Genomic DNA, 13,249 nt, shown 5'->3' on the forward strand with positions numbered 1-13,249 from the left:
GAAACCAATTTGTTCCTCAGAATCCTTTCCCAAGTTTGGCTTTAAATACTATTATAATATACATGGTCTGTTCTGAAAACAATGCCTCCTATTTCATAATGCTGTCCCATGACATAAGAAGCAGATGGTGTTGGTATGGCAGAAAAGGCTGAACCTTCCTGCCAATATTCCATTACATTTTGTTTCTGTGTGGCAGCAGAGGAGCAAACTGGTGTCTGACACGGAAGTGCATATGACACAAAGGTGTGTCATTGAATTCTTCCATGTGGAAATAATTTCACTCACTGACATTCATCAGTGCTTGCTGAACATTCATGGAGACCAAACAGTGGATGGAAACACAGTGAGGCAGTGGGTGGTGCATTTCAACAATAGTGACAGCGATATGAAAGACAAGTCATGTTCCAGGCAGCCACGCAGCTGTCACACCACAAAATGAAGAACATCTCAGATCAGGCACATGAATTGTTGGATTACAACCAGGGAACTGTGTACAGAGATCAATATCAGCTTCAGTGTGTTGGAAACAACAGTGGCAACACTGAAATATCGCGAAGTTTGTGTCACATAGGTCCAATGAATGCTCACACAGGAACATAAAGAACATTGTATGCAAGTTTTACCTGACCTATTGAACCAATACAAGGCTGAAGATGACATTTTCCTGGATCACATCATCACCAGTGATGAGATGCGGTGTCACTGCTATAAGCATGAAAAGTCAACTCTGACTGTGACACTGCAACACTGACTAAGCCAAAGGCTTGAACTTACAGAGTAAGGCCAGAGAAGATGACATCCTTTCTCTTTCAATTCAGTAACACCAGGCCCCGTATCAGTTTGAAGACTATGGAGCACATTGTCAGTCTCGGCTGGACTGTCCTACCACACCATTCAGATTTGGCATTTTCTGAATTCCATCCCTTCAGGCTGATAAAAGAAGGTTTGTGGCAACATATTCTTGGCAACAGCGCCTACACAGCAGCTATGAAACAGTGGGTCACCTCCACTAGTGCAGATTTTTACAAGTGCAGCATGCAGGCTGCTGTTCACCATTAATGAAAATGTATAGCTAATGGTGATGATTGTGTTCATAGTATGGTTTGAGTTGGAATGGAACTCAAGGATCATCAGGGCTCCAATCCCCCTAGCCCTAACAGCTTCCCAGGAGATCTCATCCAACAGTGCCTTAAACAGCCTGAAGTTCAGGGTCCTGACTTCACACTTTGCCAGGCCTACGTCACTCAAGATCACAAACTCAACCAGAGCATGGTCGCTGCAGCCCACGCTGCCTCTGATCTTAATGTCTTTAATTATCTCCTCCACACTAGCGAGTGCCAGGTCCAGCAATGCTTCCCCTCTGGTCAGTCTGTCAGATACCTGAACCTGAAAGCAATCATCAGTGAATAATCCTGGATTATTTGCAGCTCGCAGAAATATTAAAAATTGTGTTTTATAACTCAGAATTTGCTCTATCAAAGTGTTATTGTGCTCTTTGCATCTTCTAGCTTCTGTGGAGAAAAATAATAAGCTATTACTTTCAGAGCAAGCTATGTATATATGGAAGAAGAGGACGAGAAGGAAAAAAGACCAACATTGCTCAGACAGTAACACTGTAAAAAATATATTCCTACTTCAGGGATGTCAACTAATTTTTAAGATAATACTGCATAAAATATTTCCACGCATTATATCTCCTTCATGCCAGTGAACAAATCTACTTGTAACTAATCAGCTGAAAAGCATAAGTGCAGTAGCTGCGGAGATCATTCGAACAGTTGTAATTAAAAGTTACAAACAGTAAAGTGCTTTTTATAAAAGTAACAATGGTATTTCCATTTATAATTGCTTTCTGTGAAGATAACAAACGTCTTCATAACAGAATGAAGGACATCAATTGGCACTTCCCAATAGTCAAAACCTATACAAGCAAATTCCTTTTAAAAATCACAGCGTTATAAATATAGGCACTCAGTAGGAAACTTGTCAGAACAGATTAAGCAGAAGCAGCCTGATGTGCAGTGCGCCCCCCCCCCAGCTCTAAGCAGGATCTGCCCTCGGAACCTGACTATGGGCAGACTTGGACTGATTTCACCAAACCCAGCCACTTTAAAGCCAGGCACCCAGGCCTGCACAGGCGCTTCAGTGGATTCACCTGCCAACTGACAGCAATTGAAGTCATCACGATTTACCAGAGCTGAAATAATATTTGCATACTCATAGCCTGTGGTAAGCATGAAGGATAGCAGCAGCTTAACCTCTATAGAAAGAGTCTTAACATAAGTTGTCTTTCCCATGGACAAATCACACAGTCACTGTGACTTACCTAATGCACGGCACCCATTGAGACTTGAAGGCCAAGATTCACAAGGGTTGGTCAGTTTTAAGCAGTTTTTGCTCTTTTGTTTTAGAAGCAAGTTTGAGCTAAAACTAAATATGTGATTCCAACCAAAACAAGTGTCAACATACAGCTTAGCTCAATTGAATTAACTTCAAATCACTCCTAATCTAAAGGAGAGATAACTCGTGGGTATCCAACATTTTGGCTTGCCTGGGCTGCACTGAGTAAAGAGGAATTGTCTTGGAGCACATATGTAGATCATTCCAGAAGTAATGCCTCCTGTTTATTTCCATGGAAACTACAACACATACTGTGAGCAAAGGAACACTGCTTGATAGAGCAAATCCTCAGCTACAGAACACCATTTTTCAACACAGCCACCACCCCTAGCTATACATTCTCATCAGTGAGGAACAAGAGCCTGCATGCCACACTTGTGAAAACGTGCACCAGTGGAGGTGACACACTGCTGTTATCACCACTCCTGAAACGCACCACCCACCATCTTACTGCACTCACATGCATTGTTTGGTTTCCATCAACCTTCAGTATGTATCAATGAATGAGTGCCATTTATTCCTCATAGAGGAACTCAGCGACACACCTTTGCACCATGCACGCTTCCATGTCAGAGGCCGTTCTATCAGAGTGCCCCTCTGCTGCCATCACACGGCCACAGCATGTAATGGAATGTTGGTGGGAAGGTTCAGCCTCTACTGCCCTACCACCAACATCCACCTGTATTCCTCAGAGATTTGTAATGAAAATTTTCCAGTGCTTCGTTCTTGAAAAAATTGGTCACAAATGTGACCAATAAGCCAAAAAGCTATGACATGAATAAAGCATCATGTGAAGCAAGGGGTATTTCTCTCTGCCAAAACAGGGTTTATGACAGTCCAACAAAGAGACGTGATCAGATTTTTGAATGTCTAATTCCAACTCTACACATTACTTTCGAAAATCTGCAGGTCACGTATTTATGCTGGCTGAAAACTGAGTCACAAATAATAAAAAAGATAATTTCTTGACAATCTTGAAATCTGTTCTTGAATTCAGTCATCAAAACAGAACGCAAGGCTGCATGTTTTTCACTGTTCGCAGGACTGCATTCAGCCACTGCATCACAGTTCGTGAACTTACTTGCCATTACTTGAGCTGGCACCACACTGCACTCTGTGCCCAGACTTAGCTCACATGGGGTTCATAGCACACCACTGCTTGCTATAGCACACACACTGGTTGCTGCTGAGTTGCAGTTCCAAAGCTGCTTCCATGATGACACGGTACTGGGCAAGCCAGACATGCCTGAGCTAATTCATCTTTCAGAAGCATCCAAGCAAACAAAGAGTTATTTATCTATTAGCCAGAAGAGGCTACACGAGCTGGCTCAAACAAGCCCTCAAACAAGCCTCATACCACATCAAACTTGCCCAAATCCCTTCATATTGCAGAAGAGCTGCACACAGGGAGGGTCAGTATTCATGGCCACATCAGCCAGTTCTTGCAGGATCCTTGGCGAAAAACACTGCATCAGGATTCCTGCTGTGACATTATTGTGGAGGACAATGGCACACAGCAAGAAATCAGCAGAGGTGTAAGAAGGGAGAATGCATTTAAGAAAGAGGGAGAAGCACCATCAGATAGAGGCAGCGGAGCAGCTCAGCGCAGGCTGCCCTGACAGGCACTGAGCTGCAGCAATCTGCCTAACCCTTACAGCAACTTCTGCTCTAAGACAGATGAGGCACAAAGAGTAAAGGCACAGGCAGGAGCAGGTAAGAGCCAGCTGCTGAATGACAGGCTCTAAGAGGCTCCAGAAACATGGTACTGGATGTGAGGCACTGTGCACAGTGCTTGCAGCAAAGGAAGTCAGATTTAGAGGGGAAAAAAAGGAGAATAAAAAGCTAACAACATGGAGCGCATTATAATTTCTGCCAGCACGATCACTGGTGGGAAGTACAGGCCATGCCTGGTACAGACAAATCAATAATATTTTCCTTTGCTGAATATTTCCTTTGCTGTAGAAAATATCCTGACCTTGTGTCATCAGTCCATCTTATGGGAAGCAAGCTGCTGTCCGTAGGCAATGGCAAAAGCATGCAAAATCGTAGGTCATGAAGAGATAGAGTTTGAATTACAACAATAATTAACAAGCTGTCCTGACTTGATTAACTAGAATTAAGGTAGCCCAAACATGTAAAATCAAGAATAACTTCTTCCCCCAGGATTTGGGGTTGTTCATATTTGTGCCTTCATTTAGGTTTAGAACATAAAAGTTCTCGAGTGTCCAAATTAACAAGATGTTTCTTCCCATAGTAAAAGAGTGACATACGACCACATAGCTGGTGGCTCTCAGCATCTCATCAGATCAGGCAATAACACACATCCACAGAAAGCTTGCATTATACTGAGATGTAGCAAGATTCTCGCAGTTTGGTAGCTCTAGTCAAACCCTGAGGAATTACCCCTGTAGTAAAATACAGGCACACAACAGTGCACATAACTAAACGCCAAGCCCAGCAACATCTCTCTCTGTATATAACCAGGAGATGAATAGAATCGCAGTGCTCAGTAGCTCTCACCACATCGTGAGAACTTGGCACTGTGGTTCCCACCTTTCATTCATGAAGGATATCAAAATGCAAATCTCCAGAGAACAATGACAAGGACGACCTGGGGCAGGAAGCAGTGTCAGTACGCACCACATTTCAACACATGAAGATTCTTCAGAGTATGGGACCCAAAGGTGGCAGTGAAGGACTTGTACTACCTGCACTGCAGCCACACCTGCAATGCTCCTGTCTGCTCCAGCGCACAGACCAGAGGGCACTGAGCTCTGCTAGTAAGAGACAGGACTGAGTGACACAAAAGCAGGAGATCCATCACACAGGCAAGGCTAAGCTGTGGAGCTGCTCACTAAAGAATGCTGTAGATGCCAACTGCCAATAGAAAAACATCACTAGTTTATCTTAAGAGTCTCCAAATCATAAAACTGCTGCAGACTGGAAAAACATTCTGAAAGAACAGCATTATCTGCTTAAGAGTTCTTTAATTCTTCCCCGGATCATTCTCCAACTACTGGCAACTATCAATGCAAGATAGAAAACTACAAGGAGCTTGAACTGCACTGCATCCATTTTCGCATAGGCGTGTTTCTATTTAACTAATAAGACCGTTCTAAACACGAGCATAATTTTCAATACAATTACCCATGCATTAATGTCATAACACTTCACTCATTTTCCTTCTCCCTTGCCTTCCTTTTCTCTCTTTTCAGATTAAAGAAAATCCAGATGGGGTGCAGGTGCTGCAAAATGATAAAAAGGTACAATAAAAGACATTTAAACTGGATAAAAGAAAAGCATTAAAACATGTCTGTGCTCCTCCACATCTACTGCTAAAATCAGTTGGAGATTGGAGCTTTCCCAGATTTTGGGTATCTTTAATGTCACACCAGAGCATGCCTTCTCTCAAATGCCCTTTTGATTCAATGTAATCAAATTTCTATATTTCTATAATTTTCTATAATTCATTTCTATAATTCATGAGCCACAGAAGTATTGTGTGGGACAGAAATCTCACCTTAACCAAAAAGATTTTCCTTACATAGGTAGCATAAGCTACCCTCAATTCAGCAGAATGAAGAGCACAGACTTTGTCAGAACCTCCCTCTCCCCTAAAAAATGAAAATCAGCTACAGATCCTTGCTTTCGTCACAGTTCCTTATTTATTTTTAATTAAATTAGCTGCAAGAACAATTTCTATGTTAAAAGTCATCCTGAAGAAGGACACTTTTTTTTTAGAAAGACAACACTTCAGTCCCACTTAATGGCTACTCTTTTCCCTGGCCACATCTCCAGAACAGGTGAGGAAGTGGGAAAAAGCACTGGTCCTACAAGAGAAAGAGGGGAGGTTCTCTGATATCTTCCTGGGCTTCTGGTGAACCTCACTACAGGGGTCAGTTCTGTGCTACTCCCAGGAGACCGCAGCATAATTCAACATTTACATTCAGTTTAGGTCATTCTCAGGTCCTCAGGTAAACCTCAGTTACACCAGTTCCTTAAGAATTCAAGCTTAAAAATGAAGCGTAATCATTTTTAAGTACTACTGTTAGTAGCCTAACATTTCTTCTACAAACTTTTCTTATTCCAGCTACATTTTTGATCCAGAAGAATTACAATCATCTGAATGCACTCATGAAGGAAACAGCTACAAACAAGATGAGCAAAGAAGCAATAAATTCAAATTCAAACACAATCGTGAAATTAAAGAACAGAAAAAAGAACTCCAGAAGGATGAGCTAAATAGAACAGGAATTAAAAATCAGGTAAACAGCACAGGGGAGACCCTCTGGAACCACAGAGGCGATGCTTTTCAAGATGACAGCCTTGCAAAGTGTGTTGCAAAGCTTGATGTTGCAGTCAATGGCAGCAACTCCCATTCTGGTGTGCACCCCATTCTCAGCCCCAGCACAAACTCAGTGAAGAAAGCCAGTGAACAGGGCACCTCCAGCCAGCCAGCAGAGCCTTCTTCAGTCAACACTGGAGACTTCCACTCCAAATTGAATGAGTGTGGCCAAGAGCTTGACCTAGGAGCAGGCAGACACAGGAAGGCAGACTGCAGTCAGACAAACAGTGTTCGAGGTGTGAAGCCCCAGTCTACAGAAGATAGCAAATTTCTCAGAGGAAGTGCAGTACTGGAGATCCAAAATGATGATGCCATAAGACTGCCAGATATAGATTATTGCCAAAATGGCAATCAAATCAGGAACTATGTTGAAAAAGATAGCATTTCAGTTAACTATGCACACCCAGACCAAATGAGTAAGCATTCAGCAACGCATGGCCAAGACCTTCACGTAGCCTCACCTTTGCATACGAAGAAAAGCAGTATCAAGCCTTTTAACAGTGACTCTGCAGGCTTGAGTGAGGACATTCCCAATGGCGTTGTTGCCACAGCTGTGCCCACAGCAGCACAGGCACCCACACACCACAGCCACAAAGACACCAATGGACAAATGGAGGAGGAAGACGCAGAAGTAGCAGCAGCTCTGGCTGCACTGGAAGCTGCAACTGCAGGTGAAGACCTCGAAGAGGATGATGAATACTAGATGAAGATCTCTTTCTGATACACTGGGTGAGATCCAGATTTTTTTTTTCCTGGATTTACATGAATGCATGTGCTGTTCATGGGGACAGCTGTTACAAAACATGTATATGAAAAGAGTTGGGACTAAATCTGTATGCCTTCAAATGTTTTATACAGCCTTCTAACTTTACTGCCTGAGGCACACACACTCTTCTGTACAGGACAAACCAGGAGGGCAAAGCATCATTCCTTACACACAGAATATTCTGCTGTATATCCACCTCATCTGGTCTCACACAATCATTTCCCTCTGTTTTGACTCTCAGGAGGATCTGTACACACTGCATTTTCCAGGTTCAGAAAAAATCCATTATTTAAAACTGAACTACAGAAGACATGGAGTTAGAAATCACAGATTTTCATGTTAGCACAAACAATTAAAACTGACACAAAGCTCTATAATGCAGAGTGAAAGGAAGAAGGCAGCTAGCTCACACTTCAGTTCAGGCACAGGTGGATTTAGGATGATAACTCCACTTTTTCTGACACACCTTGGCTAGTTTTGATCTGATACCCCAGTGACTCGCTTTCATAGAATCATAACATTGCTCAGGTTGGAAAAGACCTTCAAGATCATCAGGTCACAACCACAACCTAACCACAGTACCTTAACTCTAACAACTCACCGCTAAATCACATCCCTGAGCACCACATCCAAACAGCTTTTAAACACACCCGGGGATGGTGGTTCAACCACCTCCCTGGGGAGCCTATTCCAGTGCTTAACAACCCTTTCTGTAAAGTTTTTCCTGATATCCAAACTAATTTGAGGCCATTTCCCCTCATCCTGCCACCCATCACCAGAGAGAAGAGACCAACCTCACTCTCATTGTAGGCACCTTTCAGATATCAGAAGAGAGCAATAACATCTCCCCTCAGCCTCCTCTTCCCCAGACTAAATAGCTCCATTTCCTTCAGCAGCTCCTCATATGGCACATTCTCCAAGTCCTTCACAAGCCTTTTTGCTCTTCTTTGGACCTGCTCCAGCACCTCAGTGTCCTTTCTGTATTGAGGTGCCCAAAACTGAACACAGTACTCAAGGTGGGGCCTCACTAGTGCCAAGTACAGGAGCTCACCACAACATTTCTGATGCAAGCCAGGATGCCATTGGCCTTGGCCATCTGGGCACACTGCTGGCTCATATTCAGCTGTCCATCAGTACACCAAGCTCCTTTCCATCAGACAGCTTTCTAGTCACTCCTCCCCAAGCCTGCAGGGTTACCTGAAGTTGTTGTGACAAAAATGCAGAACCCAACACTTGGCCCCATTGAAACTCATACAGTTAACATGGGCCTATTGATCCAGTCTATCCAGGACCCTCTGTAGTAACTTTCTACCCTCTGGCAGATTAACACTCCCTCCCAGCTTGGTGTCATCTGCAAACTCACTGAGGGTGCATTCAATCCCCTCATCAAGATCATCAATGAAGATGTCAAATAGGAGTGGCTCCAATACTGAGCCCTGGGGGACACCACTGATGACTGGCTGCCAACTAGAGCTAACTCCATTGCCACAACTCTGGGCTCGGCCATCCAGCCAGTGTTTCACCCAGCAGACAGTACGCCCATCCAAACCATGGGCACCCAGCTTCTCAATGAGGATGCTGTGGGGGACAGTGTCAAAGGCTTTACTGAAGCCCAGGCAGACCACATGTACAGCTTTACCTTCATCCATTACATGGGTCACCTTGTCTTAGAACAAAGTCAGGTTTGTCAAACAGGATCTACCAAAAAACCCATGCTGACTGGGCCTGATCCCCTGGTCGACCTTTAATTGGTCCATGATGGCTCCTGAGATTATCCATTCTATAACCTTTCCTGGCACTGAGGTGAGACTGATAGGTCTAATTGGTCGATTTAGATTATTAAAACAGCAGAAGCCAAGCCAAAGTCAAGAGTGAGAAAGTCAGGTGGTTTAATGAGCATGAGAACCATGCACACAGTAACAGAAGTGCTGAAGAGGGATCAAAATTAATTCCTTCTAGATAGATTAAAACCACCTTGAAACCACAGCCTGAGATCTCTGAACTCTGATAAATTTTCCAAGCCTACATCATTTGCTTTAACAAGACAGCTTGCAAAGAGGTTGGGTCTTCCAGCTCCCCAGCAAGATGCATTGTTTATACATAACCACTAAGAGCCAGTAAGGTCACATCTCTGACTTGACTGTAGTCCCTAATCTTACAGGAGGAAAAATTAAGCTTACAAGCTGAATTAAAGCCTCAGAATATCAGACCTGCATTCCTGGTATGCTTACTATTCCTCTGATCTTCAGAGTACTGAGTTACTTTTGTTGGATTCCTTGTGGAAAGCTAAGGAGTTAGAGACCAACTCGGTGCTGTTGTTTCATCAAAAGGTGGATATTAACAGTTGTCATAGGAAACACTTGAAATTTTGTATTGACGTTGTGATTTCTGAGCCTGTTAAGCACCCAATAAATTTTTTAAACTTATGAAAAATTATCTGGTGGTTTTTGTAAATAAAAGGTAAATCCTTCATTAGATACACAATAAACATCAACTGTGTATTTGCCAACAGTATATGCTGAATGCTAAAACCGTTAATGCACATGTGAGGATCAGAATAAGAGGTGAGTCTTAAGCAATGTATAAATACATAAAGAATTTGTTTAAATGCAGATTCCCTCCTTTTATCCAAACACTGCAAGATAAAAACAAGTTTTCCATTTCTCTAAGCTTGGGACTTCCAACACAAACCGAAGTCAATTCTTACCTTTCTCCCAGAGAAGTAAAACAAAGCACATTACTCACAAAGGACTTTCAAACCAAAGCAGATCCCAAACATGCTGAATCAGGTATCTCTGCTGAGGCAATGCTTTTGACCACTGGCACTAGGCTTGCAATTTCTGCAAGGACCAGATGGGCCATGCATGTTTGTTCTGGGTCACATTCCCATTGCCTTAAAGCAGACAATGCATTGCAAAACAATTACATTCACTGCAGGGAAAACACCTGGTCAGTGCCCCTCAACTGAAAAAGTAAGTCAGATACCTGCATACCTCAAATTTGCAGGGTGCAAAAACTTTTCTGAAACAAGTATGAGGCATCATCACCATCCAGATTTCCCTTACCTCCTATCTAAAACCATGAAGGCTGGATAGGGTTTTGGGCAGCCTGATCGAGTGAGTCAGTTGAAAGTGGGTGGTCTTCAAAGTCCCTCCCAACCCACACCATTCTATGATTCTACACATGTATGCATGCTGAGCATCAGTCACATCATATATGGGTGTAATCTCAGACATACACCATGTCCAAACCAACGTTTTGTACGTTCGTTTATAAAGTAGAACCTAAGTGTTTCTGTTTTCTCTTGAAGCAAAAAGAATGAGAGCTAGTTGGCCAACACTCATTAATGTTTCTATATCTGATTAATTTCTACACACGTAAGTGTAAAGACATTTGTGTAGAAATGAAAAACAAACGATATGGAAAATTATTACAAAAGCTGGAAATTATATGAAAAAATTCATCTCAGAAGCTCATATTTTACTGGATTCTTTACAAGGAGAGTAGTTAGGCCCTGGAACGGGCTGCCCAGGGAGGTTGTGGATGCCCCGTCCTTGGACGTGTTCAAGGCCAGGTTGGACGGGGTCCTGGGCAACCTGATCTGAATGTGTACGTTTGGTGGCCCTGCTAGGCAGGGGGGTTGGAACTACATGATCCTTGAGGTCCCTTCCAACCTGGGTGATTCTGTGGATATTCTCTAATGATAGGCAGACAGCTTAAAGGGAAAATGTAGTTTTTCTGTGTGTAAGCAAAGAGATGCTGAATATGAGTAAGCTTAGAATGTTCTTTTAGCAGTGGGTCAGCACTGGGTAACTACAAACAAAAATTCAGATCATGGCATAGATCCCAAATATGGACAACAGGGAAGGAAGATGTCCCAGTCCGCCCAACTCAAGGAAATTAATTGATTTTATCCTTAAGTATTACAGGGCACATTTATTTACAAAGCAACAACAAAAACCGAGATACGACAATGCAGAGTTCTTCAGGTCAGCAAACAAAATCATAACAAGAAAGTAGGAACCTGGAAATAGATAAATTCCACACTTCTTTTTTTAATTTTAAAGAACAAAGGCAATTGACTGGGCAAGCGTTGCTATGGAGACTCTCCATTAAAAATTAAAATCCAGAAATAGAAAGTCATTATTTGCTAAAAGATGCTTTAAAGTAATCTAAAAATGCAATTTTTATCATGTAAATTCATGAAACAAGAAACACTAACTAAAAAGATAAAAATTAATATTTCCCTCATGTTGCATCTGCAGTTTTAATTTTCTAAATGTGATTTAATTTTCCATAAGATTAATTCTAGCCAATATATCACATTTGGCTAAACAAGAATAGAATATATGAACATTTATAACAGCCTATTTATACAGTATTTCATACATTTATTCAAATGCTTAAACTGAACATTTTAATTAGATTGAAATGATTTCACTCAATGGATTATTTATCTTGAACTGTGACGTCCCTCCAAAATTAAATGCAGTAGAACTTAGCATGCTAAGAACACAAGAAAGTAAGTTTATCAAAGTCAGTCTACATAAGAACTAATTTATTTTTAAAGAAAGAATTATCAACAGAGTTGCTTCAGACAGTGTTCCAGGTTTCTGTACATCTGTATCGCACACAGTGCTTAAGACTGTTGGACACATATAAAGAATTCTCATTGGCCTTTCCAACAAGAACTGCCCTTGGAAAATAATTTTATTATATTTCTTCCTTCCTTGCCATCATGAAAACAAAGTAGAAAGTTCCCAGCTCCTCCCCTGAGCAGGCCTTCCAAATTTCTCACAGACACACACACTCAAAGACAGGCAGCTCAGCCTCCTCCTCCACTAAGGATTTCACTTGTGATCTCAGGGAAACTTATTTTAAAATCTTCATTCATTCTGAACCTTCACAGTAACTTTCTAAACTTCAGAAGAGAACTGGAATTGAACCAGTAAGATAAACAGAAATATTCACCCTGAACCTATAGATAATGCTACCTGTGCCAGCTGCTACTGACCGAGCAGTGTTCCAGCTGCTTTGGGAATTTTTCTCAGCATAAGCAGTCACATCTGTACTAAAGATTTTGTTTGTCTGTTAGAATGGTTTATTACAGCTTCAGAGCAGATCATTATTCAGTAGCCTGCATATCACTTCTCTTGGTCAGTGACCAACTCACTGTCTGAGCCCCTTTCCCCACTCCCTCATCCTTCCATCTTTCAGTCAGAGATGAGCAGTATCTCCTTGGACGACTTTACACAGCCAACAACATTCTTTCAGTGAACTGGGACAAAGACTATCCTGATTTTGTTTCTAACCCAATTGCTGAAGTTCATAAGCAGTCACAACCATCCTCACAAACAAAACCGTGTGGAAGCTGAACAGATCCCGGCCCTGAATCTCAACTGAAATGACTGCAGATCAAACAACATACCAGCTTTTTTCTATACTTCACAATTCAGCTCTGTATGTTACCAACGGGGGGGAACACAAAAAAACAAGTCTTTCAGGAAATACAGCATCCTGTTACTGTGTCAGGTGGCAGATAACTATAAAAAAAAAAAAAGCACTGAACCAGCCCCACAATGAAACCAGGTCACAAGAAGGCTGTGGTTTAATTTGTTTGCTCTTTGTGCTCGCTGTTATTTACTCCGAGCCAGGGATCAGTTTCACCTCATGAGGGTGCAGAAGCACAAGCAAGGCAACGCCCTCAGCCTCTCAACCTCAAGATTGGTCAAATTTTC

The 13,249-nt window shown here is 42.1% G+C and overlaps 1 protein-coding gene across 5 annotated transcripts in view; it reads left to right on the top strand.

Moving 5' to 3' along the window:
- CUNH4orf19 (chromosome unknown C4orf19 homolog) overlaps nucleotides 1-8,639 on the top strand; it is a 42,632-nt gene extending 33,993 nt beyond the window's left edge. For 4 of the 5 annotated variants that reach the window (XM_052682358.1, XM_052682357.1, XM_052682356.1 and 1 more), the window contains 2 exons: nucleotides 5,616-5,663; nucleotides 6,491-8,639. In XM_052682358.1, the coding sequence (XP_052538318.1) occupies nucleotides 5,616-5,663; nucleotides 6,491-7,448 (1,006 nt within the window). In that variant the 3' untranslated portion in view covers nucleotides 7,449-8,639. The remainder of the gene's footprint in view (nucleotides 1-5,615; nucleotides 5,664-6,490) is intronic. The other variant, XM_052682360.1, reaches the window with a different exon arrangement.
- Nucleotides 8,640-13,249: the final 4,610 nt, after the last annotated feature.

Source organism: Tympanuchus pallidicinctus, unplaced genomic scaffold (assembly GCF_026119805.1).
Source record: "Tympanuchus pallidicinctus isolate F22 unplaced genomic scaffold, pur_lepc_1.0 scaffold2, whole genome shotgun sequence".
Lineage (NCBI taxonomy): Eukaryota > Metazoa > Chordata > Aves > Galliformes > Phasianidae > Tympanuchus > Tympanuchus pallidicinctus.